At 36.8% G+C, this 21,366-nt stretch overlaps 1 protein-coding gene across 2 annotated transcripts in view; it reads left to right on the top strand.

Annotated features, from left to right (window-relative positions):
- LOC132144992 (solute carrier family 45 member 4-like) overlaps nucleotides 1-21,366 on the top strand; it is a 51,000-nt gene that overhangs the window by 13,448 nt on the left and 16,186 nt on the right. For both annotated transcript variants that reach the window (XM_059555644.1, XM_059555645.1), the window contains one exon: nucleotides 11,965-12,843. In XM_059555644.1, the coding sequence (XP_059411627.1) occupies nucleotides 12,564-12,843 (280 nt within the window). In that variant the 5' untranslated portion in view covers nucleotides 11,965-12,563. The remainder of the gene's footprint in view (nucleotides 1-11,964; nucleotides 12,844-21,366) is intronic.

The following is a 21,366-nucleotide window of genomic DNA, read 5'->3' as shown; positions in this document are numbered from 1 at the left end:
TCTGACATTGGTTTCTTATTTAATTGGTTCCACATTGTTTGCAGATTTTTACTTTATTTAAACTTTGTGTCATTTTATTTATACATGCCATGCCTCCAAGCTTTCTTACTCATTTTGCTAATAAATGTTCTATGTTTCTTATTTTATCTGGTTATATATTATTGTTGTTTATGGTTATATGTATAGTTTTGTATACATATTTAAATTAGGCATAGCCTGCCCTATAGCATGGTATATTTTTATGTTTTAATAAAAGTTCTGTCTATATATAGATGAAGTTTGAGTTTGACGTTGTATTTTATTGTTGCATTTGAGCAATTGACGATGAACTGCCGCTAATTCAAGTAAAATGCGCAGAGCGCTTTTAAAGTGAAAGTGATGTAACATTCAGCCAAGTATGGTGACCCATACTCAGAATTTGTGCTCTGCATTTAACCCATCCAAAGTGCACACACACAGAGCAGTGAACACACACACACACACTGTGAACACACACCCGGAGCAGTGGGCAGCCATTTATGCTGCGGCGCCCGGGGAGCAGTTGGGGGTTCGATGCCTTGCTCAAGGGCACCTAAGTCGTGGTATTGAAGGTGGAGAGAGAACTGTACATGCACTCCCCCCACCCACAATTCCTGCCGGCCCGGGACTCAAACTCACAACCTTTCGATTGGGAGTCCGACTCTCTAACCGTTAGGCCACGACTTCCCTATTTTAAGCTATTTAAAAGCGAAGGAAGGTGAGGGAAAAGAGGGAAAATTCAGATGAACTAAAAACAAACCATTGCTTTATGCTGAATTGCAGCTATTGTAAGTGGAAAAGTAAAATGTGCAAGCCAATTTTACAAGCTATTAAAAAGAGAAGGAAAGCGAGAAAAAGAGGGAACGCCCCGCCCCCACGGTGTTGTCACACGTCAATTAACTGGTGGGAAAATTTCCTCACCATCACCACCCTAGTATGGAGCTGTCACTACAATACTGTAGAGAATAACACCATACGGTCTCTCCACTAACTCCCTCCACAATTTTCTGTCATATTCAGGAGTGATCAAAGAACTACTGGTATGTAAAATGTTTGGAGGGACTCCTGTCAGTGTGGAATAATGACAAATGTTGATCTAAAGAGACGTGGCATGAGTTGCAACCATTCAGACTAAGGTCGCATTGCAAAACATCTGAGCCAAATCAGATTTAGGACCACATATGAAAGTGGGCCAAATCAGAATCGAAAAATCTGATTACATGTGGTTTGTCCTGTCCACACTGTCGTGTAATTTAAGCCTTTGGGTCACAGTTTCCAGCTGTGTGAACGTAGCCTTAGTGAAGTCATGGAAGCTAATTGAGATTGATTAGATGTAGACAGTCTCAACTTTGTTTCTCATTTCAGACGCTTTGGTTGCTATAATACAGAATATATGTGGAAGTGTACTAGTATCTATTTTGCAGGTCATTTTTGAATATAAAAAATGTCTACACAATGTAAAGTACTTGCTCTGTCCCTTATTTGAAATTATTTTAATCTGTCATCTGTTGCTGATGTACAAGCAGGATGTGGTGATTGGTCGGTGTGGAATTTGCCCCGCCCCTCCTCCACTGTGATTGGACGGCTGAATAAAACACTGTTTTTACTCAAAGCTGAACATTCTTCATCTCTTGGTGATGAAAAAAAAAAACCTCCCAGCATTTAGCATGAAAAAGACGCTTTGCGCATTGTCGTGCTGCTTGCATTTGAAAAATGTGGTACTCCCATTCAAAACAATTGGTAAAAAAGCTAGCCTCTGGGAAAAAAAATGCTTTGATGGACACACAGACTAAGCATGTTCAGATTTAATCTCTATGTTTTTGTTGTGTCTATGGCATTGCTAGGTGGTTGCTAAAGTAAGTGCTCTCAAGTTTAATCACTTAAACAGCAAACCTTTCAAATCTTGCAGTGAAGTCATTAAAGCCTGGAGTTTAAAAGCTGCAGGATGAGCGAATTTAATCATTAGTGTTGTGGGTCTGATCACAGCTTTGGCAAACAGCATTAATCAGCACAAAAAGCCAAAGTAAAGCTCCCTGTCCAAAAGCCCGTTTGTCTTGAGTATCTGAACACGATGTTCTTCATGGTCTCCTTTCGCTGTGGTGTGATTTACATGTACATGTGCTCGTGAGGCCAAATGCTCAAATACTTCATCCCTCGTAATGACGACAGTGAATCATTCTGCCAGCAGTAACAGTATGCATGTGTTTGTTATGTCTGACTAGAGTTATGAAATGCATGCTTACAGGTGGAAACTTGGCGTCTAGATGCAGCCGAAATATTTCACCGCAGGACGTCTGTATTGCGATTTGTGGGAATTTGGATCGCTAGACAAAGTTGTAATTCGAGTGTCACCTGAATCCACCCTTTAATCATAGTGACCCGATCTCCGTGTGTGCCTCGTGAGCCTTTTGAGTAATAAAGGGACCCAAATTTCCCCAGTTTTTCTGCCGTGACGTGGATTCGGTTCCCGCAGGATCAGCGGATGGATGTAGGCCGGCCGGGGGAGGGAGTTTCACCCCGGCATGTACAAATTTAAACCCGATACCTTGACTGCAATCAGCCTGACCCGTGAAATCTAGCCAGTGTAATTTGGGTCAGCCGTACAATGTTGCTTTTATATGTGCATCGGTTAAGTGACAGTATGCCAGACAGGGATGCATTGATAAAGTATGAATACAATTAGTTTCTTTTTGATAATAAATATAATACTGTTACTTGTATTATGCTGTAATTTTATCTATATACTGAAAGTGATAATACAAAGCAATATTCCTGGAGCTTCAGTGTACACAATATATATAAATAAAGTCAGTGTTGTGAAGTGGTGTTTAGTGCATTTATCAAAAAAAAAATAATAATTATATATATATTTTATTTTTATTAAATTGCAGATTTTTTTTTGATAAATGCACTAAACACCACATCACAACACTGACTTTATTTATATATATATATATATTGTGTACACTGAAGCTTATATTTGTGTGTGTGTGTGTATGTATACACACACACACACACACACACACACACACTATTTAATAATTTATTACCATTTTATTTATAGTAGACAGTGTTGTTACAATATATTTATTTTTTAAGAATTTTTACTTCATAATAATCATGCATGTACAGTACAGACCAAAGGTTTGGACACACCTTTTTATTCAAAGAGTTTTCTTTATTTTCATGTCTTTGAAAATTGTAGATTCACACTGAAGGCATCAAAACTATGAATTAACACATGTGGAATTATATACATAACAAAAAAGTGTGAAACAACTGAAAATATGTCATATTGTAGGTTCTTCAAAGTAGCCACCTTTTGCTTTGATTACTGCTTTGCACACTCTTGGCATTCTCTTGATGAGCTTCAAGAGGTAGTCACCTGAAATGGTCTTCCAACAGTCTTGAAGGAGTTCCCCGAGAGATGCTTAGCACTTGTTGGCCCTTTTGCCTTCTGTCTGCGGTCCAGCTCACCCCTAAACCATCTCGATTGGGTTCAGGTCCGGTGACTGTGGAGGCCAGGTCATCTGGCGCAGCACCCCATCACTCTCCTTCTTGGTCAAATAGCCCTTGATGCCTTCAGTGTGACTCTACAATTTTCATAGTCATGAAAATGAAGAAAACTCTTTGAATGAGAAGGTGTGTCCAAACTTTTGGTCTGTACTGTGTGTATGTATGTTTTTATAGTCATATTGAATGGGTCAAAAATTGTGTGAGTTTGGGCTCAAGTAGAAAGTTATTATTATTATTAATAATAAGTATTGTTATTTTAGTTTTTATTATTGTTTTAAATTCTGTTCACTTTTATTGTTAATGTTGTTTCTTGTGAAATCTTTTCAAGTTTCTCTCAAATTGTTCACCCCTGAAAAATGGTTTGCCCAAATCTTCAGAATAAAAAATACTTTTGTTTTGTGCAGATGCAACTCCTTATAATATTTTGCTTATGTGATTTGCTACTGTTGTTGTTGATGTTCTTATTTTTTTAACAATTTGTAACATAAATATGGCATGAACAAATAAATACATAAAATAATAATATAAATATTCTTTTGATTATATACTTTTTATTGTTACTATTACTGGTGTCGGTTTATGTTGTTATTTTATTATTTTTTTTTACATTTGTCGCTTAAGTATGGAATGAAAATACATAGAAAAACTAAAATTAAATTATATTTTTGGTAATATTTTGTGCCACAAGTCAAATGTTGGCTAGCTGAGAATACAGAAGTCTATGTATGCCCTTTAACATTTCAGAGCTCAAATCAAACTGTGCTTCTGAGCATTTTGGGCTCATTGGAGGCCAGTCGAGCTTCAGGCCAGATCTTTCTCTTTCTCTCTTTTTTCTTTTGTCTTGCACACCATTGCGAGGCCAATCACGCTGAAGTGCTGTGACTAATGCACTGCTAATGAGTCTGAGCGATCGATGGTTAATGGCTGACTGGACTGTGAGGAAATGTGGCGTGTGCTTCTCTTGTTTGAGCGTCCTGTGATCCCAGGCCTCATGCGTTATAATAAACCGGTCAAATTTGGAGCTAAACCTAGTCTGGAACTAAAATAGTTTGTAACCTTGATCTTTAAGAGGCATCTCGACACCTCTCTCCCTCATTTAAATGTGCAACGAGGACGTCGCTCACGTGAAAGAGCTGCTCATATTACTTTTCACAACATTCAGTTGGTATAAAAGGAACTTTTATTAATCCTAGTGAGCTGCGCAATAACATTTATGACCTTGTTTTGGTCACAAGTTGAATAAGCATTGCTTAAATCTAGAATGCATTGGTGAAAATGATGACAAAAATGATTGATTGTAAATGTACAGTATTTGCATATCAGTTCAGCACTAAAAAGCATAGATTTAAAACAGCTGAATTGAATTCAGATGTATTTTTCATGTTTAGAGTATTGTGCCAATAGCTTTGCTAAATTGGAATCAATTGTGAGATGAATCTTAGTTTCATTTTACTTAAAACTGATGCCATCATGTGAGTAACTGCATCTGTATAGTGATCCAGATGAATCACTAAGATTCAGGATGCTGCTTTTAGAATATAAGAAGTTGCCTGTGGAAGCTTGCAATTGTGTGTCATAAATGCAGAACTGAAAAAAAACTTAGAAATTACTTTTTATTTTTTATGGCAGAAAAAATAAACAGAATTGCAAGATGTGAATTCTGAATTGAATTCTGAGAAAAATACTCGGAGTTGTGAAAAAGAAAGTCAGGATGTCTCGCAGTAGTTTATCTTGCAACTCTTGAGTTTTCAAGGAAAAAGTATAAATTCGGAAAGTCTTAATTGTTAGATATAAATGCACAATTGCAAGAAAAGATACCCTAATAGTGAGAGAAAAGTTGCATTTACCTTTATTTATTGGCTTAAGTGTTTTTAACAATATGCCATTTACACTAAGTGCATTAGCGATAGATGGTAAAATAGATTTTCTGCTATTTATATTACTTATTGCAAATAGTGGTAATTATCTGCACTTCAGTATTATAGTACATTTTAAAACAGTATGAAGTTATATCATATTGAGTGTAAATGATCTTTAATCCGAATTATTAAATAGATGCCACCTTATTGGGACAATAAAGCCCTCCCTACACCTACCCTAACCTTACCAGCAGTGTTTGGAATAACGGCGTTTAAAAGAACGGTGTTAGGTAACGACGTTATTTTTTCAGTAACGGGGTAATCTAACTAATTACTTTTCCTGTCGTTACAACGCCGTTAACGTTACTGAACGTTAAATGCGGTGCGTTACTATGCATGGATTTAATATGCAATCCGAACGCACCCCTGGCTCACACAGCGAGTGAGCAGGTGGGTTAATAACGAGATAAGCGATTATGATTGGCTAAGGCAGAGTCATGTGTTTCATGGTAGCCGTAGCCAATCAGAGCCAGTGTTTTTACACACACGCGCCAGCGGCGCCAAACACACAGTCACACACACAACAGCTACACAGAGATTCGCAGCAGCAGCAGAAATGGCGAGTCAGGAGCAATCCGATGAAAAGTTGGCATTTTCAAGGTGGAGATATAAGCACTACTTCAAATTCATTGTAGTCAAAGGCAAGAACGTGCATGTAATGTGTGACACACGCATCTACAAAGCTAGTGGCCAAAAACACTTTTCTTACAAAGAGTGCAGGATAAAACGCTTGCTGTCTGTTGACGTGCAATAAATCTCGAAAGTTATGTACGAACACCTGTCTGTTCTACTCATTTCAACTGACTTGTGAAAACTGCTAAAAAAAAAAAATTATTTGACATTAGCAACTTTTTCTTTTTTTTTTACAGTAACGCAAATAGTTACTTTCCCTGGTAACGAGTTACTTTTATTATAGAGTAATTCAGTTACTAACTCAGTTACTTTTTGGAACAAGTAGTGAGTAACTATAACTAATTACTTTTTAAAGTAACGTTCCCAACAGTGCTTACCAGATACTTGATTTTCGACTTTTTGATTATTTCTTTCATTTTTATTGAAAATAAATGCCTTTCTTTACCATAAACTCCCCTGAAGCTGATGTCTAATAGTGTTGACTAGCCCTAGAACACATTTGTGGGTGAAGCTAGTGTAAATAGCCTCTGCTAACAAGACGGGCTATTTGCACTTATTGTAAATAGACACTATGTTATTTCTGTATTTTTCTTCAGCGGTGGAAACAGGCTTTCATAGCTGTGTCTGCAGCAGTGTCTGTGTCTGGATCTCTGAGCTGATCTCTAGCACTGTCGTTAATTCAGGCTTCTGCTGCGTTTGATCAAACACACTTTAAACATCAGCAGACATGATGGAGAGAGATGATTCATCACTGAGTGTGTGTGTGTGTGTGTGTGTGTCACATGAATGTTTCCGTTTCCTCTCTGATCTCTTGAGATCTTTAATGAGTGATGCTTCACATTTTGCATGTGTAAGATGTTTAAGAAGCAAATCAATGCACTGACATCAGATTAAAAAAGAACTGTGTATTGCTTCGCTTCACTTTTGACCATTTTTACCTTGACTTGCTTTCTTAAACCTAAGATAACTGCTGTCAAATAAGTGTGTAGCTTAATACTTGATGACGTCACATCACACTGATTCCCCCGACAAAGACCAGGAGGATTTTTCCATTGTCTTTTGGATTATTGCAGAAAATAAGCTCTGCAATGATTATTACACATTTTGTTCAGTCTTCAGAAATGTAGCATATGTATCAAAGGTCATATATCTCAAAGGTGAACATTTAAAAAATTTGATAACGATATATATATATACAGTCGTGGCCAAAAGTTTTGAGAATTACATAAATATTAGTTTTCAAAAAGTTTGCTGCTAAACTGCTTTTAGATCTTTGTTTCAGTTGTTTCTGTGATGTACTGAAATATAATTACAAGCACTTCATACGTTTCAAAGGCTTTTATCGACAATTACATGACATTTATGCAAAGAGTCAGTATTTGCAGTGTTGGCCCTTCTTTTTCAGGACCTCTGCAATTCGACTGGGCATGCTCTCAATCAACTTCTGGGCCAAAACCTGACTGATAGCAACCCATTCTTTCATAATCACTTCTTGGAGTTTGTCAGAATTAGTGGGTTTTTGTTTGTCCACTCACCTCTTGAGGATTGACCACAAGTTCTCAATGGGATTAAGATCTGGGGAGTTTCCAGGCCATGGACCCAAAATTTCAACATTCTGGTCCCCGAGCCACTTAGTTATCACTTTTGCCTTATGGCACGGTGCTATATAGAGGGCGTCCAATATATATATATATATATATATATGGTAATATGTCTCAAAGATAAACTTTTTAGAAATTAAAAAATATATAAATTATATAAAAATATATAAAAAATATATATTTTTACAGAAATATATATATTAAAAAAGAAAGAAAAAAGAGCATGCTATTGTGCACCTGGCATTGCTGTCACATCAGATCTACCTGTACCTGATTCAGCAGATGGATGGTTATCACACACATTCACAGCTGGTGTGTGTGTGTGTGTGTGTGTGTGTGTGTGTGCACGTTCATGTGAAAGTGAGATGCTTCAGCTCCATGTAAGAGTCTCAGCACAGGTGAGGAGGGTATAAATAACTCTTCTCATCTCTTCCTTCCCCGTGATCCCGTCACATTCAGACGTCTCTCTGGATCTGTAGAGTCAGTTTTCTGCAGGATCCCAGCAGGTTGTGCTCTCTGTCCTCTGACAGGCTAGCTTCTCACATGATAGACCGCTTTTGGTGCAGATGGCAGATCTCCCGAAGAGAGCAGCTCGACACCCTTTCAAACACAAGCAGAGCCGTATTGTTGTGCCACGTGTTTTTGATCGTGGCTGTTTACTGGCGTCTTGATGATGGCATGAAGCTCTCGGTGCTAATTTGAAGTGATGCTCTAATAAGCATAAAAATAATTGACACACTGACAGATAGAATAGTTTCTTCTAAATTTGATTGAAGATTTTTAGCTGTGTGTCATAATTATTGTAGAATAATTAACAAAATATTAATAAAAGGCACAGACATTCCTTTTAAATTAGATTTGCATGTTTTTTATATATAATATATATATATATATATATATATATATATATATATATATATATATATATATATATATATATATATTTATATATATATATATATATATATATATATAATATATATATATATATATATAATATATATATATATATATTTATTTATTTTATCTATTGAATTAATGTCAGAATTTTGTTGAATGTTCACATTTATAATATTTTCTAAAGACACAAATTCTATCCCTTATAAAATATACTTTTTATCATATATTAAATATAATATTTTCAAAATGTAATATATATTGAATTAATGTCATAATAATTAAAATAATGTTTAAAATGTTTATAAAATATACATTACTTTTAAAGTAGATTAAATATAATAAATGTATATAATAAAAATATTATATATTTTTTTTTAATCCATATTAAATTAACTGATTTATTATTTATATATTTTTATTATTTTGCTTCCTTCAAATGTGGTAAAAGCAAAATTTACTTGAGAGATGCAAGTTAAATGTTTGCCCTTAAAAATATTATAAAATGTGTTATATATAATATTGTATAATAATAACTTAATATTAATAATAAACATTTTTCTTGTTTTTTGATGGATTGATTATATATATATATATATATATATATATATATATATATATATATATATATATATATATATTAATCTTATTACAATGTATTCTAAGATTTATTTTATATTTTTTTATCCATCAAGGATAAATGTTATTCTATTCTATTCTATTCTATTCTTTATTTTATTTTATTCTATTCTGTTTTATAAATTTTTTTATTTTTAAAAAAGGTAGGATTTTTTTGTAGGATTTATAATACATCTATTGAATAGATATATATAAATTAAATTAATATCAAAACGTTTTGTAATAGTTAACTAAATATTTGTAGTCTTTCTTCTTGCTTAGTTTGCCAGTATGTAATGTCTGCAATGCATTCTGCAATTTTTATTTTTTCCATGAAGAATATATGCAGTGCTGCTTTTGAATTTGGTTAACTAAATTTACTCAGGTAATCTAAGATAAATATCTCTTTCTTTACTTCTGTAGTTATGCCTGCTCGCTGCTCATGATGCCTTTAATTGCTGTCTACGTCAGCAGCTCAGTAGATTTAGGAGCGAGTCTGTGTGTCCCATCGACTCACAAGCTGAGGATCCAGTCAGGATTAGATAACCAATCAGCTGGCAGATCAGACCATCGCCCCTGTCACCCAGGGCTCACTCATGGGAATCCTAGTCAGCTGCTCCAAATGTAATATTTAAATAGCTCACACCTCACTGCTATGCTGAATAGAGCAGTAATCTGATAGCATTTGTGTCCTATCAGTGTCTCACATGATAAACAAGCCTCCAGTAGCTCAAGATGACCTGCTGGAACAAGAACCAATCCCTGTACTGATAATGCTGCTTTAGGAGGGAAACCTCGGCGACATTTATCAATGCACAGCCTGATTGTTTGTTGTCCAGTTTTACTTGTGTTTGTCTTTGTTGTGGTGTTCAGGAAATGCTAATTTTCCGTCCTCCTTCGCCTCATTTTTAGAATCTGTAAATAGCAGCATGTATAATCAGGAGACTCGGATGCATGAAGACAATGTCAGCTCTGTTATTCCAGGTTTGAACCATGAGCGAAGTCCATTGTGTTGGGTATTAATGAGCCCTCAGGACCGCACGCGGATTCATTTCACATCTGGGTCATGATAAGAGGTTTATGAAGTGCCACCGCAGAGCTGATTGTTTGTGCGCGCTTTAGTGCTTCAAGGTTTTAATTTGAATTACATCCCGTTCTGAAACGTGCCATATTTACAATGGCTAATCTCTGAAAGCTCCCGGTATAATCCCGCCAAATATGTTAATTCTGCTGTTTGTTTGGAGTCGCACTCGAGAACCTCAGATTATCCATTTAAATTAAAAATAAGGAATGTTCTAGAGAAGTGCTTCGAGACAACATGATACTGCAATAGGCGATGCATTTAATGGCAGTAATTTCACATTTTTGAGTGAAGCAACAATACTGAGTGGGAAATAATATGGGGTGAGCATGTACATTAAAACTTTTATGCATTATCATTTGTGCAAATGGCAGACACTTTCAACCAAAGTGAATTGACTTAATGCAGTCCCTGGGAATCAAACCTATAACACTGGCATTTCTAGCATCATGCATGGGGTCATGAAAGTACATGTTAATGCATAAAAGTTAATGCATTAATGTAAATGCATAAAAGTACATGTAAATGCATGCATGTGTGTTGATGCATAAAAGTACATGTGCATTTATGCATTTATATCAATGCATGTACTTTTAAAACTATATATACTGTTTTGCATCAACGTACTTTTATGCATGTAATTTTATGAAATTACATGTAAAAGCAAGGAAGTACATAAATTAATGTTAATGCATAAATGTTAAGTCTCAAGTCTACTTTATTTATTGAGCCTTTTCCACTAAAAAGTAGACCAAAGGACTGTAAAACAACAAAACAAGATGAAGGAAACCAGTATGTTTTCAAGTGAGATTTAAAAACATCAACTGAGGTGCAGATCTGATGTCAGGCGATATCCACATTCTTAGGCCAGCAACTGAAAATGCACGATGCTCCCTTGTTTCAGGCGAGTTTTTGGAACTGAGAGCAGAAAGCAGCTGCATTTTGGACCAATTGCAATTTTGAAATAAGAGATTGGCTCACTCCCAAATAAAGTGCATTACAGTAGTCCAAACGGGAGGAGATAATTGCATGAATCACAAGATCACAAGATCTCAAGATCAGCATCAGACAAAAAGGATTTCATTTTCGCAATACTCCTCAACTGAAAGAAGCATCTTTTTACTTTTTAATCTGATGATCAAACATTAGAGCTGAATCAAAAATTATACCCAGATTTCTTATTTGGGACTGCACATTAGTTGTCCATGTACCTAACACATCGTTTATGTCACAGTCAACCTTATTTGGCCCAAAAATGATTACTTCATAATGCATATTTTCATAATTTTATGTTAATGCATAAAAGTACATGTAATTTTATAAACAGTACATACATTAATGCAAATGCATCAAAGAATACATTTATGTCATTTCATAAAAGTATGTGCATAAAAATTACATGCTTTATGGTATAATGCATAAAAGTGCATGCATAATGTAAATGCATAAAATAACATGTAAATGTGTAAAAATTGGTGCATTTAATGCAAGTGCATAAAAGTGCATGCATTATTGTAAATGCATAAAAGTACATGATAATGCATAAAAGTAAATACATTAATATAACTGCATAAAAGTACAAACATATTGTGTGAAAATCTTTTCTGTGAGGGTTTTTTTTTGTAACACTCTCTCTCTCTCTCTCTCTCTCTCTCTCTCTCTCTCTCTCTCTCTCTTTCAGATTGATCGGTTGCTCCATGGGGATTCTCCGGTGCTTTCCGTCTGGTTTCTCCTGCTCTTCACCCCTCGGCCTGCCCTCCACCCTCTACAACACCTCCTCCATACAAATCATGAAACTGGTATTAACTGAATGGCAATTGATATGGATTTTTACTGTTTCCAGTAGACAGTAAACACACCTGCACCACACACACACACACACACACACACACACACACACACACAATTACATGCATGTACACCCACACACACACACACACACACATACACATACATATACATATACACATACACACACTCACACTCACACACATCACGTTAGTGGGAGTGACCTCATGATAGAGTCATATCCTCCCCAACTGTCCGAACCAAATCCCCCAACACGGCCCGTCCCAGAGCTCCTGCAAGCGGCCTTCATCAAACGGCACATTTCGGGATGTTTTACGCTCCTTGAGTCCGATCCACGGCAGATTTCCTTTACAGAAGGACATCCACGAGAAGCGGTGCGTTGCTGTTGGCTTTATTTTTCCTAGATATTTATTTTTGCATTATTTTGTGAGTTATTTGCGTGGAGCCACACGTGACCTCTGCTCCGAGTGCATGCCGACGACGATGGCCCCACAGAACACCGAGGCCGACGCTGTGCAGATGCAGGCCGCTGTGGTGACACCTGTGGAGAAACGGGCTGGAGGAGGCGGGGCTACTGGAGTGGGCGGGGCTGGAGGGCGGGATTTGGCGAGTCAGGAGGAGTCGGTCAGCGAGGGATCTATAGACCGCATCCCGCTGCGTCAGTGGGTCATGCACGGCGCAGTCATGTTCGGACGAGAGTTCTGCTATGCCATGGAGACGGCACTGGTCACACCTGTGCTGCTGCAGATAGGTGAGACAACTGACCATTAACTTTTACATTATAATAAACCAGATCATAAAATATGACACGATCGGATGCACCCAGCACCCAGCTGTGACAAGTACTGATAATACGAGGATTAAATGCCCATTTATACTTATTAAACATATCAGTTATCAATAATTAAATGTATATAATTTATTTTCCATTGTTTAAATACATTTGCAATTAGCTATTTACATTTATAGTAACATATACAGTGTTGGGAAGGTTACTTTGGAAATGTAATAGGTTACAGATTACAAGTTACCCTGTTTAAAATGTAATAGTAGTGTAACTTTTTCAATTACTTTATTAAAGTAATGTAACTAATTACTTTTGAGTACTTTTTGATTACTTTTCTAAATTTGTGAAAATTAAAGAATAATAAATAAAAGCATATACATCAACTTAAATACAGTTATCTAATAAGCATGTGACGTATTCTGTGTACTAAACTCCTGAAACATTGGTGTTTTTTTGAAACTGCTGTCTCTTTGTATATGATGATAGTTTTCTCAAAATAAGTAAAATGCACATGAAGTGACACAGAGCAGTTCTAGAAATTATGTTTATGTACTCGTGTACTCCTATATTGAGGCGGCAGAGGTTGAAAACACTGCGAGCTTCAGTAGGCCTATGTGTAGTAAATGAAACCATGTCTTTGCCATTAATTTACAGGAGGGGCGGACTGGGAAAAAAAATCAGACTGGAAAATTCAAACTCATACAAACAAATTCATGGACAAAACTATTTTTTTGTATGGACCTGACATAAAAAAGGTTTAAATCTTTAATTTGGGGACATGCAAAATAATTAAAAGTTATCTCCTGAACTGCACCTTCACTTCCATTTTTCTCTTCAGTTTCTTTATTTTGCCCTGTTATCCATCTCTCTCATGACTTTAATACTCAAGATTGAACAAAACTATACTTTACAATACAATACTCTACAATACTACAATATCTTTATAGAAAAATCCTAATACTGTACACGAGTCATGTTTTTCCTTTACAAATATTACCATGCTTTTATTAGCCTATATAAAAGTAAAATAACCTTGTTTTGTTTGTTTTTTTTGCAAATGGATTTTTAAATAAATACATTTGTAAAATAATTTTACATTTTTGGTTACCACAGTTAACCAATAGTAACCATTTTCTCTGGATTTATAGTTAAAGATTAAAATGTTAATTTTCGTAAGGGTTGTGTTGTTGTCTGTCCGTAGCTCCCCCTAAACCTATTAAAAAAATCTGATTTTTTTCAGCTAAATTACTACTGTAACATTACAACAGATAATAATGATGTCCTTTATAGTATTTTGAGTGATGACTGATGAGCAACGTGCTGCTGCTTGATTAAATAAATAAAAAAACAAAGACAAAAAAGCATCTTTACAGATAAAACTGACCTGAAACCCTGAACAGTAGTTCTGCTTCTCTGCTCCAGCAGTCCACTCTCTCACTCTCACTCTCACTCTCTCTCTCTCTCTCTTTCTCTTTCTCTCTCTCTCTCTCTCTCTCTCTCTCTCTCTCTCTCATTGATTACTCTGAGTCTGATCCAAACCGTTTGGTGGAGGCGCGGAGAGCGCGCGAGTCATGACTAACACTTCATGATTTATTAGAGATTTAAATATCAAATGGCGGATTCGCAAATGATCGCTTTAGTAGGCTACATTCGGCAGGCAATTATACAATAATGATATTAAATAGTGGGGCAAAATCGGCTGCCAGGCCACAGGGAATTGTCCCGGTTCTCCCGGTGTCCAGTCCGTGCCTGATTTCCACAGACACGCAGAACGTGCAGGAGTCATATATTGCATTTTTGGGGCTTTATATTAACAGACACTAGTCGATGTCATGTTTTGATTCAAGTGTACTGACCTACTTTTGATTTAGTCATCCAAAATGTGCCATATTCCGTCCGCGTTAGGCATTCCGTTTTTATGACTGGATTCTACAAACTAGACTTGTGTTTCCGCATCCCAGAAATTATTAGGGCGGTATGTCTCAGAATAGTCAGTGCAATTTGGGAAAGAAATCAGTTAAATCTGTATGTGGATGTGTGTAAATATTCAAATGTAATCCCCTTTGTAATCGTTAAAAATTTCATAAGTAACTGTAATTAAATTACTCATTTTTTCTTAGTAACTGTAACTAATTACAGTTACAACAATTTTGTAATTAAATTACGTAACGCCGTTACATGTAACTAGTTACTCCCCAACACTGAACATATATGCATTTAATATATTATTATATTATAATTTAATGACTGCAATTTTTTAAATACTATATATTTGCTCAAAACCCACTGGAAAATTGACAGCTTTGATTAAGGTGTCAGTGCGTTTTGAAACGGAATCTAATGTTTATACTGATGACTAGTTCTGCTATAAAGATGGAGACACTTGAAGTGAAAGTGAAAGTGAAAGTGAAGTGACATTCAGCCAAGTATGGTGACCCATACTCAGAATTTGTGCTCTGCATTTAACCCATCCGAAATGCACACACACAGAGCAGTGAACACACACACACACACTGTGAACACACACCCGGAGCAGTGGGCAGCCATTTATGCTGCGGCGCCTGGGGAGCAGTTGGGGGTTTGATGCCTTGCTCAAGGGCACCTAAGTCGTGGTATTGAAGGAGGAGAGAGAACGTACATGCACTCCCCCCACCCACAATTCCTGCCGGCCCGGGACTCGAACTCACAACCCTTCGATTGCAAGTCTGACTCTCTAGCCATTAAGCCACGACGAATGAGCGGTGGAACAGTTTGAACCACAGACGAACACATCTAGCTGACTAGGTTACATTTACATTTATTCATTTAGCAGACGCTTAACTGTACTAGACATCCCATAATGATCTGAATAGTCTGCACAGACATGTAAATCTAATATTTGTGATTGTGCCCTGATTTCTGGCCAGTTTGAATTGTCTTCACTCTCAGTGTTTTTAACAAACAGCCTCTCCAGCAAAGAAACATCTCTTCATCTCTGAACTCCCTCTCTGTGTGTGTGTGTGTGTGTGTGTGTGTGTGAGACGTATCGTGATAGAGAGATTAAAGGAGCTGTGGGAAATATGTTGCATGACTCGTCTGCCAGTTTATAGATTATGCAAACGACACCCCAGGCCGTTATATTACTGAAAATATGCCACTTTGTCATGCAAGCAGCTGTGAGCCTGGAGAAGCAGGTTTTGTTCTTCATAGTCATCAATGTTTTATTGAAGAAGACATTTTTGTCAACAGGAAGTCCATCTGCCACATTTGGTCATGTGACAACAGTGATTGTTGTGATTTGGATTACTTGTATCTACTTCTATACTTTTAAATCTACTAATGCATAACTTGTCTTTTCTTTACACTAATAGTAAAAGTTCTGTATGATTTATAACAGTTTTTGAATGAATTCTTTTTACTCACCAAGGCTGCACATAATTGATCGAAAATACAGTGAAATCAGACAAATTGTAAAATGTTTTACAAGTTTTCTGTTAGGATATCTGTTGAAATGTCATTTATTCCTTATTAGTCACATCATTCCTCCAGTCTTCAGTGTCACATGATCTTCAGAAATCAGTGTAATATACTGATTTGCTGCAACATTTCTTTTTATTATCAAAATTACAAATGCATGGGAGATGGCAAATGCATAAATGCAAATGTAAGTATAGAAGACTCTCACTACTCTTCTTTTTATTCTTTCACTCGTTTACGCTGCAGCACTTTTTTCTAATTAGCTACACTTCTCACCAGACCTAGCTAGTGTACCAGGAGACTAACTGAAGATATTGTTTTTGAGCAATATTTCTCTCCCCTGAGGGATGATCCATTATTTATTGTGCTGTAACTGTGTCATTTCAATGAACTGGTTCATCAAAAGTAGATGTGCTGATTCAGTCATTGCTCAGTAGTGTGCACAATAACATGTGCATGTCATTTTCCTGTTTTTTAGTACATTTTGTAAAAAGCAATAAGGCCCCATTAGTTAACATTAGTTAATGCATTAAAGACAATTTCCATTTCCAAAGTCATGTTAGCTCAGGTCTATTAAATAATATTAACAGATACAACATTTGATGTAGAGGAGTTTTTTCCTCACCCGATTTGAAGAAACAGCTCTGCAGTGAATGGGTGCCGTCAGAATGAGAGTCCAAACAGCTGACGAAAACATCACAATAATCCACAGCACTCCAGTCCATCAGTTAATGTCTTGTGAAGTAAAAAGCTGTGTGTTTCTTATTCATCATTAAGATGTTTTAATTTCAAATGACCAATTCTGGGCAATATATGAGTCCATAATCTTTCATATGAAAACAATGCTTGATCTGTGCATATTTCTCTCCTGATGCAGATGAGATTACTTTCTTCACTTGAGAAAGCAATATTATGAATAGAGGATGTATATTTTAGCTGGAAGCAGCTGTTTAAAGTAAAAAATGTCTTGATGATCAATTAGTTTCTTACAAACATGCAGCTTTTTGCTTCACAAGATGTAAATTGATGGACTGGAGTGCTGTTTACTTGTGCATTACTGCTCAAAGTAGAATAATAAGTTTGAAATGAAACACTTTTCCAAAAGGGTAACTTTGTTGTTTACTTGATTGTCTGTAACTTGATTACTTGGCTCTTGTTGGTGATTGTGTAAGATAATGGCGAGTTCTCCGGGTTTAAAGGATTAAGTCATCAGGTCAAGGCCAGTTGCGAGTGACTTGATGTTATAATGCGGCACACTAATTTTAGAGCCCTGTGTGAGTTTGCGTCTGTGAAGATCAGGCACTCGCTGTCCTAACTACAATAGCAAAGGATAAGAGGATTTCAGGAGGTTGAGCCTCCCTTGTTCACCAGCAATCAGAGAGTCGTATGTGTGTGTGTGTTTCGTATGATGGGATATATTTAAAATTCCATGAATTGGTAATGGCTGGATTAGCCACAATAGCTCACAGTTAGTTTAGATGCAGGAAATCAGTAAATTATACTGTCAGACTGGATGTGGTGCTCAACATGATGACATTAAAGACCAATCCAGATCCAGATGAGCCAAGACATGGAGTATACGCATGTTTACAGTGGTCCCATATGAATATCAACTGTTAGCAGTACGTTTCAATATGAACAGCCGCTCATAACAAAGGCCGAGGGAATGAGCGGCCCGCCGCTGAGTTGGGAATGTGTGACTCAGCGGATTCTGAGGTTCGGGATGAAGCGCAAGCGTTCACGTGTCCCAGAATGCCCAGCTGCTTGGGGGTCAAACAGCCTGTGGATTTCATGCATTCCACAGTGATGGGAGAAAAAACACCCTGTGAACAAACAAAGCTCATTCCAAAGCATGCAAACGTCCTACACAAGCCACAAAAATTTGTTGATATGCTTTGAAAATCTCCTAGCTGCGGTAGATCTCGCTTGACGTTTGAAAATGTATGGAATAGTGTACTTCTGCGCTGTTTGTACTGTACTCCAGTGTGTCTGCTGTATGTGAACTGTATGCATACTTGATGTACTCATGGAGATCCTGCACATTTTAGCCAATGTATAAGGATGTTGTTTTTTTGTTGCAGACTTTATTTATTCAATAACTAGACATATTTGTTGGTCTAAATGCCAGTTTTTTTTATTAAACAAATATGGCAAAAAATACATACATTTTAATATACATTACTGAAAAATAATTTGAAGTATGTATGTGCATATGTGGATGTAAGTGTGTGTGTGTGTATATGTACATACATTTATTTATTTTATATAAAGAGTAAAACATTTATTAAATGCATTTATGTTTGATTTTTAAACGGACATTAACAATTTGTCCTCCGACAGATAATCATGAATGTGCATATGAAAATAAATAACTTATTAATAAATGAAGAAATTATTAATATAATAGAATCTATTAAATGTATTTGTAACATTACATACTATAACACTAGTGTACTGTATATACTGGCTCACTATAAGCGGTACGCTAGCAATCAAGCTCAAGATGGTTGTGGTCCAGCAGATGCAGCTCGTGACCTGCTGTAACTCTGGCTTGCTGCAATGCCTCATGGGTATTTCTCATCTCACACACAGGGCACAAGTATTCAGCGCACACCTGCACTGTCAGCCCTGTGATCTGTTAATTACAGGTGTGTCTCAGCTGATGTGTGGACTCGTTGTGATGTTTCTGATGTGTACGTGAGCACTATGCAGTGAGGTTGTGACGTGTGATTTCACAGGTCTCTATTGACTCTATAAATAACCAAACAATGAGCCCTTTTGGTCAGTCTCTGACGGATTAGACTCGAGTTCTCATGACCAATCCGACTTAACAATAGTAATACTCATTTAGTGTTTTGTTTGAAATGCACTGCATCCTCTGTGAAATATGTGCCCACAAAAGTAGGAAGCAGAGCCGCCCAGGAGATGACCGTAACCGCAGGGGTTTCCAAGAGCCAAGAGCAGCGTGACGAATCACACTGAGCCCAGATGGGGAAAAGGAGAGATGTGTGCATGACTGAGAGTGTTTTTGTTTGCGTGCGTGCGTGCGTATTTGCATTTGTGTGTGTGCGTGTGTGTGTATGCATTTGTGTGTATGTGTTAGTTAGTTTGTTTGTGTGTATTTGTGTGAATTTTGTGTTTGTGTGCATTTATTTGTTTGTGTGTGTGCATTTGTATTTGTATGTTTGTGTACGTTTGTGTGTGTTTGTGTATTTGTATTTGTAGTTTTTTGTGTGTTTCTGTGAGTGTGTCTGTTTGTGTGTGTGTGTGTGTTTGTTTTTGTTTGTGTGCGTTAGTCTCTGAGTGAGTGTTTGTTTGTATGTTTATGTGAGTGTGTGTGTGTTTAGCTGCAAGAATAAAATTGCTCTAGATCTCCTTTATATGCAGTGCAGTGCTGAATTCGACTGTGTGCTGCGTATAGCACTGCTGCAGTGTTACGTAACTGAGCTGACTCGCCATCTGTGTGTGTGTGTGTGTGTGTTATTAAATCCATGCAGTTTAAATGTCCTTTTAAGAGCTCAAAGACAAGAGGAAAAACAGACAGACAAATTAGAGGTCACTTTTCACCCACTAATGATTAAAACACACAATTTCTCTCTTAACAATACACTGACAACCAATGCAAACTGCAGAGCAGCATTCCAGAATCATTTAGAACGCCTCAGTTACAGCTTAGAAACAACATGGCAACCACACAGCGCACCTTAGTAACTGCATAGCAACATGACATCATCACTCAAAACCGTTAACTATAAGCATAGCAGTAGATTTTGGTGGCAACTGGCAACCTTTGCATGGATAAACATCACTTTAGTTGTTTTAGAAAGTTTGTTACTAGCAAAAGTTGATTTCTCTTAGTTTTTTCTCAATGTTTGCATGTTTGCTGATCTGAGATCAGTGCTGTGAGTCAGTCACCTGGGATTGGCAATGCACACTGTCTGTTATTTGTGCAGATCACTATCCTTAACCAGATCCAAACCGCACATCTCTCTCTCTCTCTCTCTCTCTCTCTCTCTCTCTCTCTCTCTCTCTCTCTCTCTCTCTCTCTCTCTCTCTCTCTCTGATGAATTATTCAAGCTGTTAAACTACAGTCGGACACGTTGCAATGGAAGAGAATATGAAACCAGCGTGTTAATATTTAATCCTGCCATCTGCTGGTGAATCGGGATCAGAGGTCTGGAGAGATTCAGTTTCTGGTGCTGGATCATGATGGTCCTCAAATAGTTTGAGTCAGACTTAGAGATAAACCATCTGACTGACATGAATAACAAACCACAGTAAGCTTTCTTACGAAGCATATTTTTGAGTGAAACCAGATATAGGGCTGAATCCATTAGTTGACATTATCCACAAATATTTTTGTTGTCGAATAGCCGTTCTCTAATGACCTCATGTAAGGGCCTGCTATGACACGGTTTGACCAGTGTGGCGCTGTAGAGCAACACTGTAAGGCCTTGTCCCAAATGAAACACTTCATATGCACTTGCAGTCTTACGGACTTACAATGGCATCTGTTTCCGCTTGTCTGTTAAGTCTACGAGACTGTAGGGTGTCCCGCTTGTCATTTTAGCGTTTGAAAGGGTGCTTGCGTGCGCCCCTTTGCAGCTGCAATGCTCCCTTGATCAGCGTTTCTCCCGAGAAAGCACTGGGGTGAGCTGTAACTTTCAGTAGTGATGGAAAGTTCAGATCATTTTACTGTCTCTTTGAATATCATTCATTAAATTTAACAAATCTTTTCTTTTATTATTTTGTTCATTCCAGCAGAATATAGTTAAAAATGTTACATTAATAGTCAAATTACACAACACATCCACTTTTTTCTATTGAATAAGGAAAAAAAACATTAATACAACCAATGCATAATAATGAGAAACACAGACGATTATTTTATTGTTTCAGGTTGTACATTGTACAGTCTGAAAGTTTCTAACATGTGACAAAAGAATGAACAATACAGATCGGGACATCACAAAAAAGCTTAAATTTGAGACCAGAAATGCATCACGTAACTGTAAGCGTGTTTGTAAGGAA

Source organism: Carassius carassius, chromosome 8 (genome assembly GCF_963082965.1).
Source record: "Carassius carassius chromosome 8, fCarCar2.1, whole genome shotgun sequence".
Classification (NCBI taxonomy): Eukaryota; Metazoa; Chordata; class Actinopteri; order Cypriniformes; family Cyprinidae; genus Carassius; species Carassius carassius.
Note: the sequence above shows the minus strand (reverse complement) of the source record. Positions and strands in the feature narration are given on the sequence as shown.